At 37.7% G+C, this 13,724-nt stretch overlaps 2 protein-coding genes across 6 annotated transcripts; both read right to left on the bottom strand.

The window, feature by feature from the left end:
- Positions 1-696: 696 nt before the first annotated feature.
- Positions 697-4,010, bottom strand: LOC147307955 (uncharacterized). Of its 2 annotated transcripts, none has more exons than XM_086271029.1 (5): positions 3,646-4,010; positions 3,448-3,544; positions 2,964-3,074; positions 2,349-2,515; positions 697-2,016 (listed from the first exon to the last, which is right to left on the bottom strand). In XM_086271029.1, exons 2-5 carry the CDS (start codon positions 3,535-3,537, stop codon positions 1,089-1,091), a joined length of 1,296 nt encoding a protein of 431 aa, XP_086127155.1. In that variant the 5' UTR covers positions 3,538-3,544; positions 3,646-4,010; the 3' UTR covers positions 697-1,088. The 2 variants fall into 2 exon arrangements, with proteins under 2 accessions (XP_086127155.1, XP_086127154.1); XM_086271028.1 differs by having other exon boundaries at positions 3,813-4,010.
- Positions 4,011-7,864: 3,854 nt separating this feature from the next.
- On the bottom strand, positions 7,865-12,939 carry LOC147307954 (uncharacterized). Of its 4 annotated transcripts, XM_086271012.1 has the most exons (14): positions 12,793-12,939; positions 11,981-12,006; positions 11,593-11,678; positions 11,412-11,444; positions 11,226-11,315; positions 10,743-10,814; positions 10,546-10,634; positions 10,331-10,433; positions 9,968-10,070; positions 9,836-9,888; positions 9,646-9,724; positions 8,952-9,424; positions 8,559-8,752; positions 7,865-8,450 (listed from the first exon to the last, which is right to left on the bottom strand). In XM_086271012.1, exons 2-14 carry the CDS (start codon positions 11,985-11,987, stop codon positions 8,306-8,308), a joined length of 1,527 nt encoding a protein of 508 aa, XP_086127138.1. In that variant the 5' UTR covers positions 11,988-12,006; positions 12,793-12,939; the 3' UTR covers positions 7,865-8,305. The 4 variants fall into 4 exon arrangements, with proteins under 4 accessions (XP_086127138.1, XP_086127140.1, XP_086127137.1 ...); XM_086271014.1 differs by lacking the exon at positions 11,593-11,678; XM_086271011.1 differs by lacking the exons at positions 11,981-12,006; positions 12,793-12,939 and having other exon boundaries at positions 11,593-11,923.
- Positions 12,940-13,724: the final 785 nt, after the last annotated feature.

The raw sequence follows: 13,724 nt of genomic DNA, 5'->3' as shown, positions 1-13,724 counted from the left end.
TTTTACCTGTCTTGTTTCAGAAAGGTTTAAAAGGGTAATGTCCACAGTTTATTTGTTTATTTATTTGTTTGAATTCAACATATTTTATTAAAGTAATTGAGCTTGAACACAGAAAAAACTGAATCAAATAATCATAAAATCAAATCACTTGCATATACTGAAGTCTAATCTACTCTGAGCTAATGCCGGTTTCCAACACTAATGATCGGGTGAAGGAGAGAGATGAGGGTGTGCACGGCCACTGGTGCTCTTATCCCTGTTCTTTGTGATACAATCCAACAGGAAAGCAGTCAAACCCTTGGACATTAGCCAAGTTAACGTTCACAAATATATACACACAGAGGAACTCTGAGCCCCAATGTCAGCATTAGCACAAACATGCCACTTCATACCAAATCTCAGTGTGAGGTCAGGTGTTAGTCTCATTCCATTATTCTGGCTATATTTTCTTACTCATTACTATTAAACTTATACTTAAGACTAACTATTAACAAAATCACACCCCAATAACTCTGTTATTACACTTTGTATTTAATCTTAAAAAGGCTGGATGTTGAAACCTTTTACTTCTATTTTGTATGAGCCAGGATTCTCAACAGCTGATACTCTATGTCCAAAAAGTGACAGGTATCGTTTTATGGAGCAAAAAACTTAAGAGCGCATATTTTATAAATAATACCAACAATTACAAATGCAGACCTTTAATAGTAATAAGTAATCCTTTATTTATAATGCATAGCAATATAAAAATAGTAACATATGAAAATATTACAATGGGCACAGATGAATTTGTATCAAAAACAGCAACCAAGCCAAAGTAATGAATAACACACATAAATAACAACTGCTTGAGAGACCAAACAATTTCTTTTCATCTGTTCCTTGGCAGAAAGTTAGGACAGCTATTCAGCTTTAGGTTTCAATAAACAGAAGTAATGGATGCAGTCCCTTTGAAATGTCACACAAAAGTCTACTTATGCATATACTTAGCTTTAACTCTTCTCTTTTTTGTTTTGTATTCCAAAAGGTTTTCATTTTCTCCAGAGGATGTCTCTCTTTCAGTGGTTATCGACTGTTCACATTCATTTTCAGACTGTTGGAATGTCGATGCTGGCCGAACGTTTCTTGCTAGAATACAATGGCCTAATTTTGCGTGCATTCTCTGTCGTCTTTATTTCGTACTGGCATATACTTTTGCCTACTTGTTTTGTTTTTAAGACATTTGTATGCAGTTCATCTATCATTGGAGTAATACCCTCTGGAATGAATGCCCACTGTTTAACTGTGTCTAAAACAGCATTTAGTTTTCCAACTGCATCTTCTGTGCATTTTTTGTCTGTGCTTTCAACTACAGGAGTGTCATTCAAAGTTGATAGAGGACTTTTCAGAGAGTTTTTCATTTTTTTAAAATGGCTACAAGCCACCTTCAGGCAAGCACATGTGTTATAGTGAGAGAACGTACAACAAGTGCACTGAAGTGTTTCAGCCGATGCAAAAAAACACAGATTTCCAAACAAACTTGGCATTTTTATCACTTTCAAGTCCTCACAGTGTACAAAGTAATGCCTTTCTTTCACTGCAATTCTTGCCAAGGTAGAAATGTCTGTTTCCATGTTTGGATAGATGTCATTGTCAGCCTCTGCTAATTTTGCAAGTAACACTAGATGCTTGCAAAGAAGTCCTCGTAAGCCATATGTACAGTTGCAGTAGGACTCAACAGGGCAGACGTCATACACCATGTCTTCTCTTGACTCAGATGGGACTTGATATGCATTAACTCCATGGCTGTTCTTGACTGTAATTTTAAGAGCCCAACCACTTTCCATCAGTCTTGAAGCAGAGTCTGAAACTTGAGACAAGGTGTCAGCAAACCTGTTTTTCATGCGGCCCACATCTTGCAGGGTTTTTATGACTGAGAAGTAGTCGTCGGCCTTCCCTAGGAGCACTTCAATCAGATCATCCAGACGCCTATTCTTGTAGCCAGATAAAAACTGGTATTTCAGGCGGTGGAAAAATCTGAAAAACAGTTATTTGAAATGATTAGTAACTGTAATTGAAGGAATTTAAAGTTTTAATCAAGACTGTATTATTTTTTTAAAAATTGGAATACCTATTGCACACGTCTTTTATAAAGGAATGCTCTGTGCCGGTTTAGCTGATTTAGGCAAATCCACCTACTCTGTTTTTTGTTGTGATAACATAAAAAACGCTGCTAGAATTTAAAGGATTTGCCTAAAACCTGTTCTGGCAATGACATGACGAACCTACTCAGTTTAGCCTCTTGGATTAAAGCATAATATCTTTTTTTCAGCAATACAATTGAATGAGGTCAAAATAATAAATCATACCTTTCAATCACATTGTTTGTTTCAGAACGAGCGTGACTGAAGCGACGGCCGTAGTCACACCACATGTGGCCAATGCCTTCCCAGTGCTTCTGAAAATACTGGCACACCAAAGGGTATTGCTTAAATGTCTGGCAGAACTCTGCTGATGTGGCTTTAAAGTCGTCCTCCTAAGAGAATTGGATGCAACAGAATATATTTCAATCCATTTAACAGACCTATTGAAATCTTTAATATTATGTATTGAAGGCCTTTTCCTTTTATTGAATAACATTAAGAATTTTAAGTTATTAATAATATGTCGTGTTTTTGTATTAAGAAGCAATTATTTCTTCCCTTACAATGGCTAAGAAGGAACACTAAACCTATAAGCATATTTGGTTTCAGCATCTGTCTGTGAAAGAATCCCACTCACAAGTTCTACTGCACAGTGGGTGACACAATGATGTTCTGCACAGCTTAAGTACTTGTTTTGATAAGCAAGATAAGAAGCCAGTTTTAGAAATTGTTTCAAAAATCTATTTTGTATCTCTCTGTAACTTTTTTTAGCAACTGAAAGTTATTATGCTCTTAGTGTAATCAAGAAATCAAAATGTGAAATAGACAAATTACACTTACAGATGTGCAAGCTTTCAGCTTACAAAAGAAAGAAATGATTTCATTTCTCTTTTGGGTGTTAGAAAGCCCATGGACCCCGGACTCTGATTTTGAAAGCCATCGATTAACAGCCTGTGAATGTAAGAGAAAAAAAGTTAATCTGGAGAGAGAGACAGAGGAGCAGCTGTACAAAAAGCATAAAAGAAAGCTGACGTCCAAAAATAACTTTGTCACTCACTGGACAAGAGGACCTGTGCATTACAGAAATCAACCAGGCAAACATATTTTTAAATGTCAAAAAGAGCTTTGGGAAGCAGCCACCAGAAGATGAGTGCACTGTGGTCTTAAATGGATGGACATAGTCACTCAACATTTTATCCCTTTATATTCATTAACCTGAGTAGGTGAATATCACAATGAGGCAAATCATAACAACAGGACCCTGTTGTAAAAATGTGTTTCAGGTGCATCTTAGACAACGTGAAAAGAAAACAATGTGGTTTACCTGCAAGACATGGTACCAGCATAGAAGGATAGCTGACTCTGGAAAAACCTTCTGCAAAGCATTTATTTCCGCAAAGTCTTTGTCAACCATAAATGCTCTACAGAAAAAAAGAAAACACTAAATGAGATTAAACAGTATGAAAATGTTTTTGCTATCTCAAAGCACCACTTCAATGCCAAATTAAACATTTCAACTCACAAGTAGATATATAAAATACTGCATACAGCCTATAGGAATAACTTTAACAACTGGAAAGGAAAGTTTTTTGCAGCCCATGCTGCAGCTATAGCATTAGATTCTGGCATGTTATAACTTTTTTGAAAAGGAATTATTTCAAAATTAATAGCTGTCAATGTATTATTTACCTCGGGGAAGTTGGGAAATGCTCACAAACTATTCCAAGAACAGTTTCCAGGGTTTTCTGACTTTCGTTGCTGACAATAGCATAGGCCACAGGGGGCCTGTTCTTCGTACCGCGCTAAGTGAGTTAGCTGGATGAGATTGTTGACGATTTCACGTGATCCTGGATCGTTCGGTTCCCCGAAGCCCATCCGGGACTTGCTGTCATAGCAACAGAGCCGTAAGCGTAAACCTGCTGGGGAGCAGGTTTACTTTATGTAAACAGGATTAGATCGCGGCCACGCAGGTATGTCCGCGTCATTCATACGAAAGCAACAGCGATATTCCACCACTGTTTCACCATAAATAAATAACATCAATGTAACTAAAGATAATGCAGCACTTGATCCTTTTATTGATTTCACACAGATACATACAGGTCATTCCCTAAAAAAGGGAAATGTACTATTAACATTCTATTACATGTATGTGATTATTACAGATGTAATTCATATTTCAGAGTAGTAATTGTAAATTACTTCGTGTAATCAAGATGAGAGACCACGGCTATAAAAGCGAAGGTGGATTTGGGAAGTCTGTCGCAGTCATATCCTGTCCGTTTACGCGAGCAACCCATTGCGGAAGGTGCAAGATTGATAAGGATAGTCCTCAGAATTCAGCGTATATTGCGGGACAGACAGGATCCTTTAGCTCAGCGCGACAGTGTGCTCATAGAGAGATATCGATTTTCCCGTGAGGGTATTATTCACTTAACCAACTTGTTGACGAGGGGGTGCAGGACCACCACCTGTCTTTTTTTTTTTGCTCTGCCCTTTTCTTGGTTGCTGTTATGAACAAACAAACAGAGTATTCCAGGGTCTCTTTCCAAGAGACGACAAGCAATATAAGTGATAAATATTACCATTCTGTAGAATATTCTTATATTTCACTTTTACTTGTTCCCATGTTCTAGTGGGTCCTGTTGTGGCTCTAATGTGAAAGGGGATATAATATAACATATTATAATATAATATAATGTAATATAATATTGGATAATATGGTGTGATATGATAAATCTACCCTACCGCCTACTGATGTTGGCCAGAGGGGCCGATGGCGCAATATGGCAGCCTGGCTTCTGTCAGTCTGCCCCAGGGCAGCTGTGGCTACAACCGTAGCTGCCTCCACCAGTGTGTGAATGTGAGAGTGAATGAATAGTGGCATTGTAAAGCGCTTTGGGTGCCTTGAAAAGCGCTATATAAATCCACTCCATTATTATTGTTATTATTATTATTATTAAATTACTTACGAGTTTGATTTGTCAGCAACTTTCTGCCAGCCCTCTCTCCTTGCTTTTGCAGCCTTTGCAGTGTTCCCTTGCGTTTTAATTAAACTCTGAAACTCCTGAAATCCCTCACTCAAGAGTTCTTGCTCTGCTGCCGAAAAATACCGAGCGCGCTCCTTCGACATTTTCGCCGACCAATCAAAGGGTTGCCGATCAATGTTTCTACTATCGATGCATAGCCCCTGTTGGGCCACCCAGTGATCTCACATTACTTCATCCAGCTATACTAATCGTCAACAACAGGTGTGTTCGGGGAACCGGAATAGCGAGCTCAGAGTTAGCGCGATGATTTGGTCTTGGATGTTTCATTTGATCTTGGATGTAGTAAGCGACGTACGAAGCACAGGGCCAGGGACTCCATGCCCATGATCATCTCTTACAACAAGTGTGAATAAGGGAAATGAATACTGGTTAACGCAGTGCGTGGTGTCAACAAATACTAACTGTTTTTTCATTACAGGTGTCTGCAAAATAATCATTAGTTCTTGGTCAGATGTGTATGGTTGATAGAAGAGAACATGTTCTTGATGTTTTCCATTAAGTAAGGTATGTACACATTGACTGTCTCCACAGTTAAAGTGCTTCTTCCTCATCATGCAGGTTCTAACACTGTCAGTGTCACGTGGTGTGACAAAATGCTCTCTGTTGTGAAGATCTCTGTGTCCATGTTCTTTGGCCCATTTATGACATTCGGTTAGTATGATGGCTGGCTTAGTTCCAAGGGAAAGCAGTTCCTCAATCTTCCTCCTCAAATCACTGGAAATATTGTTGAAATGTGCGTCTTTTGGGTCCGAAGGATCATGCCCATCATGCTTATCATATGTACGCTGCACGATGACTGTGTGGTCTTTCCAACATTTGAGTACTTTAAATGAAACATAGGCCTTACAGCCCACTGCTCTGTAGCTGTTTCGACTTTTTTCCCCAGCTCTGATGCAGTTGAATTTGTAATAGTCTCTTTTCCTGTCTTTACCTGAGGCAACATTTAAACATTTATAATGTCCATGAAGGGTTAATGAGTTCAATTTTTCTAACACAACACTGAATGGGTCCTCCTGGCATTGTGACACATGCACACAAAGTTGTGTGTCTTTTCCAGTTCTTTTTTTTTCGTCATTCAGAACACTTCTTCTAATTATGTCGTCCATTTCTGGTGGAAAAATAGCGAAGGTTTAATTAGTCAATATTCATTAATTCATTTTAACTTGTTTTGGGGTTTTTTGCAATACAATGTAAATATTAAATATAATATTAAAAAAATATATATATAAAATAATATAAAACAAACAGGGGCTAAAAGAAGCTAAACTTTCATATGGTATGTCTCTGGCAACTTTAACACGATGTCCCAGGGCAACTTCTACATGATGTCCCAGGGACAACATTTACGCGATGTCCCAGGGACAACATTTACGCGATGTCCCAGGGACAACATTTACGCGATGTCCCTGGGACAACATTTACGCGATGTACCAGGACAAATTTGTAAATTTCTGGATTACTGTTAATCTCCATAGAATCAAGAACTCATGTCCAGTTTCACAGCTATGGACCAGTTAATTATGTTTCCAGGTGATAGTTTGATTCATAGATTCAGCACACAACCATAAGTCTAGGCCTTTTAGTCCAGATTCTCTTCACTTATGTTTGTAAAATGATCAGGGAAGCTACTGCAATTTTGCCTGACCCAACCCCCGGGCCACGAAACACCCAAAAAGTTGGGGAACGCTGGTCTAGAGAACACTGGTTAGCTAATGCTGTCGTCAAGTAGCCTATCGCTAGCAAACAAACAGCAAGCCAAGTGAGGAACATATGTATAATGCTTACCGTTTATTAAAGGAAAGTATCCTAAATTGACTTCAAATTCGGCGGACAGGCGAATTGACTTCAAATTCGGCGGACAGGCGGCGGTTTTTCGCTTCTTCACTTGTATTTCGAAATAATCGAAGGCGGGTATTTCGAAGTCGCAAAGGAATTACGTCACAAGAAGGTGATTGGTCACTTGCAATGTTGAACCTGGAACAACATTAATTATGATGATGTGGGAACAATGCTGACACGAGGAAATCAGATCGTCCTTATTTTACCACTAGTTGACCTTTTAATGATGGAAGGCTTACCAGCCACATTTGAAACACTGTCCTCTGGATTAACACCATCATCAACACCAATATTTTAAATGCAAATGTTCGCAACCAGATAACCATTCACTCACTTCATAAATAAACTCATCATAACACATTGTTTTTGCTTTAAACCATGTTTCATGCTTTTCATTTTCATCATCTGGTAACACACAGATCAAAGTTTACATAGGTATAAATAGCTCTAACACTTTACTCCAGCCTGGCGTCCACACATGTGGACATCACATTTTGGGTTATTTAGACCAAAATACTAAATCTTGATCAACAAGTGCCTGATATACAGTTATGAGGACATTATACTGCAACTGTTCTATCGAAATTTCAAATTAATGTCCTCATATGTGGCTCTCATTTTTCTCAGAAACAAAAATTAGGTAAAAAAAACCAAAACCTGGTAATTCTTTCTTTTTACATTCATCGGGTTCCAATCGGCCCAAATATCAAAGAGAAATTAAAAATGCATGCCATGGAAGATTTCGGGTCTTAGGGGGTTAAAATGACCAGACCCCTCTGGCCTGTTTTCCAGGCCACTAAATTAAACCCAGTCAATTACCAATTGAACAGAATAAAAACCTACGAGGTCCACTAATAGTCCAAAAGTCCAAATCTTTAATAGAAAAGACAGGCAGAACTCAAACAAACAATAATCCAAACGAGGAGCATATATACACACTGGAAAGTAAATAATTATAAGTTATTAAATCAGACTAATTAAATACAGTAAAACTAATAAGGGAAGACGAACACACGGGAAATAAAAATAACAGTGTAAACATACCAAAACTCAAAATAAAACAGGAAAGCTACTACAAACCGAGTGTGACACAATTACATTCATATTGAAACATATGTGATAATTTTCTTTCTTTGTAGCATTTTTAAGATATGTGTTAGAACAGTCATTATGCTGTTTGGATTAGGAACCAATCATTTTTGCCAAATAGTTAACACAAACTTAGAACAACAATGAACAATTTTCAAGATTCTGATTTACAGAACAAACAAAAGTCACAAAAGGTTTCATTATTTAAGAGACAAGATCAAGTTTTTCACACAGGAATGAAATGACAGAATCCAGTGCAGCGGGGCCAAAGGTGTGTGTCAGCAAACTGAAGGTTGAGGAATCAGTCAGCTCATGTTTAAGATTGTGTTGGATTTTGAGAAGAGTCTGTCTGTTATTAGAAAGTAAGATTAACAATGTTACACCAATAACCCAAATACGGGGAAATGACAAATAATACCAAAAAAGATACAACTTTCATATTGTTTTACTAACTTACTTTGTCATATCAGCACTTGAATGGTCGATGCCTTTACAGACCATGTCTGTTGTGACATCGCAGGCCAATCTTCCGGCAAACCCGAGGGCTAGCTCCCCAGCCTCCTCTTCACTCAGAACACTAAACACCGTTACTTTAGTTTTGGCCTTCTTAGGCCTGTCAAGAATCATTGCGGGCAGTTTGGCTTTACGGCCCTAAAAAAGAAAAAGTGCAAACACCAAAAGAGCAGAGAGAGACACACACATGCGCACAAAGTTAAATGCTTTTGTTTACATGGTGTAATTGTGTATATGTTGCAGCAAATGCACAATTTCCAGCCACATTGTCACTTCATTGATACGAGTAACCCGGATTTATTTCAGGTGACATCAAAATCACGAAATGTATATCTACCCCAATCAAACCTCTGAAAACATGAACTGACATGTTCTCTGCGTTGATTCTGCGCTTGATCTCGTCTTCTGTTATTGTGTAGGTTTTCTTTTTTGAGCTTGGTACAGATAAGCGACCATGCACTCTGTAAACTGTACTAGTTCCTTCTGAATCAGTTTGGAATTCTGTATCTGCATCGATCCTGTCAACATCATCAGCAGCAGCATTATCTGTACTCAGACTTGTGCCGTATACTTCTGCTTCTTTTTCTTTGTCTTCAGTCTGTGTACCTTCATCTCTGACTGTCAGTCTTCCTATCTCACTGTTACTTGTCGATTTGCTGCAGATGTTCTCTCCCTTAGGAACTTTTCCTTTGTCATTCGCTGCCTGATGCTTTCCCTGATGACATTCTTCACTGGCTACTTCTATTGCTCCTCCTGTATAGCCACCCACTATGCTGCACAACTCCTTTCCCTCTGCTGTGCTGCACTGTGCTGTTACATAAAGAAGAATGATATAAACAGCACTATATCAATTTAATTGTGAAGAGAAATCCCCACAATACGACACAGTTATGTCTAAAATAGTTTTGTGTAAAAACTGGATCTTGAAACGTCCACTTTAATTACACAGTCCTGGTGTGCAAAGGCAAAATTACGAAAAAAAAATTCACTTTAAACATTTTTGGACATTGTTTAGTTATATTGTGACTTACTCTCACAGAAGATACAGATGCCACAAACAGACTTTGAACAACGCATGTGCTTGTATGCACCACATTTCTGGCACTGCACCTGTGAATTTAAAAAAAAAAAAAAAAGAAGAAGAAATAAACAAACAAAAAACAAATGAACAAAGTCCATTAAATAAACAATCTATATGGCTAAGGACATGTCATAGTGTACCCGGTCTTTGGCTGCAATCACACACCAGCACTGACTGCACTTCCTAGTTCGATCTGCAAAATATAATTTGTTTAAGTACAAGTTACATTTTCCAATGTTAGAGAAAAAGAAGGCAGCTCATTTTATCTTTACCTATTGAGGAAAATAAGTAGTGGCAAAGTCGGGACCTGAGCTTTGTGATTTCAGTGTTGTACTCCTCCACTTGTGTTTTACCGTCAATGAGAGATTGGGCAAACTAATAATTGACGAAGAAGAAAAAAAAAAAAAAGAACAAAAAGAATTAGATTAACAAAGAAATGTTTGTTTGTTTTTAACCCCCCCCCCCCCCCGAGAAAAAAAAAAAAAACAGAGCAACCAAAGCAAAGCATTACTGCTGAAATGGTTCAATCTACAAAAAAAATTGAGATTTTACCATCCTGCCTCTAAGGCTTTAAAAACTGACTAGGCAAAAATGTAAACATTGCTTATATAGGTTAAAGCTATAGTTTTCAGTACCATTATGACATGCACTCCACATGAGTTCCCATCCTGTTGATGTGGGTGGCTCACATGTGACAAGGTCCACTCTCCAGCGCAGCCTCTTGCTGAAGCAAATGAGCTGAGAGATCGCAGTTATTACAAATAAAAAGCATATAGAGAAATCAATAACCACGTTCGGTAATGATTTCAATTAAATTAAATATGTTATGTTAAATATGTTAATTAATTACCTCCAGTTTTTCAACACCGCACTTTTTCTGACCTCCGACTCGCCAAATGAATTCATATAGACTATGGTCCTCTTGGGTATGTCACAAAACTGTTTTGTAAAAAGATGGATATGGTAGGCTTGGGCCTTGAGCTTTCCTAATGAGGGACACTGAAAAGTATCATGCACTAGAGAGAGTGCAAAATCTGTGCAACTTACAAACAAGGTCCAGTGGCTGCCGTTTTCCAGACAGGCTCCAATCAATTTCTCATACATCTGAAAGATGTTTTTCTGGAAATAAAAATAATGTGACAAGTATGTTTTTCTGTCAAGAATGACACTGCAAAACTGCAAAAGCTTGTCAGGTGAGACTTGTAATTAATTCTGCAGATACACAAACATATAGAAAGTGTCATTTTTGGTTTACATTAATTAATTTCTATAGTGTGTACAAAACAAATCAAGACCACAGACTCAACACGCACCACTCAATTTTTGGTGTTCTTTATCAGTTGGCCAAGACAGAAATGTTTTAATCTGTGTGCATTGCTTTTGAACAAGTCTTTACACAGAAAAGGTTTCAGAAAGGTATTTTTCAGGTTCTTCTGACAAGGCTTCAATTTTGGAAAATGCTGTTTGTTTATAGTGGCAACTTATAAACCCTTTGTGATAAGAACATAGTTACCACAGTCCAAGTCATACCTTCAAAAAGTATGCACTTTGTGCTCTTGTGGACCCATCCAAAATTTTTCCAGTGATTTGGCTTGGTATTGGATAAATGTGAGGGAAATTCTATAAAAATAACATAAATACACCTATGTTTTCAAATACATTACAAAAAACGTAAACATGCTATGTCATTATGATCAAACAAGCTTTTCAACATACCTCACACTGCAAATAGATTAGGCCATCTATTACCTTATAAAACAAATAAATAAATACATATAAATAAAAACAGAACTAAGGAATACGATTCATTAAGTAAATTGTACAATAAAGTGTATTTAAAGCAGAATTTAACATTAGTTTTATGACAACATAAAAGGATTTTTATGTCAAGAGGTACCTCATCTGAAATGTTAGTCTGGTCAAACAGGGATTTCAAACTTGAAATACCAATAGAGTTTGGTCCAGCTACTCCCACAAGGTAATCTGTGAGAAAGCATATGCTGTAGTCAACAGATATCATTTTCTTTTTGCATGCTGCAACCATCATCCATTTCAGTCTTCTAGGAGCTTTGTCTGGTTGTAGTTCTTTTTTCTCCTCCTCATCTATTAATTAAATTGTTTTCTGACCTTCCTAACTGTTTCCGACCTGTCTTCCCAATGTGATGTTTAAGCAATATATGTATGGTCAGAAGGGGGTGAAATTTTCATTGCAGTTGTACGTGTAACATTGCATGTGATAATAAAAGGATTGATTGGTTGATTATTCAACATGAGTTGACATTTACCTGACATTGTGAAGGAGTCACAGTTTCTGTAAGGGTGTAAGAACATAACATGTGGATTTGTTACACTTCTTTTTCACAAGTTAATAACAATCAATAATTTTCATTCCATTATTTACAAGCTATCACACGATGTCCCAGGGACAACATCTACACGATGTCCCAGGGACAACATTTACACGATGTCCCAGGGACAACATTTACACGATGTCCCAGGGACAACATCTACACGATGTCCCAGGGCAAATTCTACATGATGTCCCAGGGACAACATTTACACAATGTCCCAGGGACAACATTTACGCGATGTCCCAGGGACAACATCTACACGATGTCCCAGGGCAAATTCTACATGATGTCCCAGGGACAACATTTACACAATGTCCCAGGGACAACATTTACACAATGTCCCAGGGACAACATTTACACGATGTCCCTGGGACAACATTTACGCGATGTACCAGGACAAATTTGTAAATTTCTGGATTACTGTTAATCTCCATAGAATCAAGAACTCATGTCCAGTTTCACAGCTATGGACCAGTTAATTATGTTTCCAGGTGATAGTTTGATTCATAGATTCAGCACACAACCATAAGTCTAGGCCTTTTAGTCCAGATTCTCTTCACTTATGTTTGTAAAATGATCAGGGAAGCTACTGCAATTTTGCCTGACCCAACCCCCGGGCCACGAAACACCCAAAAAGTTGGGGAACGCTGGTCTAGAGAACACTGGTTAGCTAATGCTGTCGTCAAGTAGCCTATCGCTAGCAAACAAACAGCAAGCCAAGTGAGGAACATATGTATAATGCTTACCGTTTATTAAAGGAAAGTATCCTAAATTGACTTCAAATTCGGCGGACAGGCGAATTGACTTCAAATTCGGCGGACAGGCGGCGGTTTTTCGCTTCTTCACTTGTATTTCGAAATAATCGAAGGCGGGTATTTCGAAGTCGCAAAGGAATTACGTCACAAGAAGGTGATTGGTCACTTGCAATGTTGAACCTGGAACAACATTAATTATGATGATGTGGGAACAATGCTGACACGAGGAAATCAGATCGTCCTTATTTTACCACTAGTTGACCTTTTAATGATGGAAGGCTTACCAGCCACATTTGAAACACTGTCCTCTGGATTAACACCATCATCAACACCAATATTTTAAATGCAAATGTTCGCAACCAGATAACCATTCACTCACTTCATAAATAAACTCATCATAACACATTGTTTTTGCTTTAAACCATGTTTCATGCGTTTCATTTTCATCATCTGGTAACACACAGATCAAAGAACCATGAATAGTTCTTGCTTCATTACACAAAGCAACAGAATCATTAGTTGAGGCTTGAACCATATAGATATAGATACTATTATCTATATCTAGTGATGTACTTACAATATAGATATTATTTTCATATACTCTCTTGTAGATGATTAGCTTTATTTAATTTAGCTTTTCTATCACATTGCAGTCTGTCCAGTTTCTCTGCAAGTGCTTTAGCAGTTATTTTCTGCGGGTCGCTTGGCTCGATAGTTCAAACGTTTGAATTTGGATATGGTAAGGATTTGTAGAAGAACAGAATGTGCCTTTGGTTTTCGGTTAAACATTTGCAACTCTGGTATAGATAAATGTGATATATTAACCTTGACACACTCCAATCCTTGCTATCCAAAAAGACTGTGTGGAAGAAAAAAATACAAATGAAAATTTCCCTTTAACGTTTTGTTTTAATGTTCAGTTT

Source organism: Aulonocara sp. 'chitande type north' Nkhata Bay, linkage group LG18, assembly GCF_057382095.1.
Source record: "Aulonocara sp. 'chitande type north' Nkhata Bay isolate Kocher_YH1m ecotype deep benthic linkage group LG18, A_spYH_male_GT1.1, whole genome shotgun sequence".
Lineage (NCBI taxonomy): Eukaryota > Metazoa > Chordata > Actinopteri > Cichliformes > Cichlidae > Aulonocara > Aulonocara sp. 'chitande type north' Nkhata Bay.
This window is presented reverse-complemented; position numbering and strand designations above follow the sequence as displayed.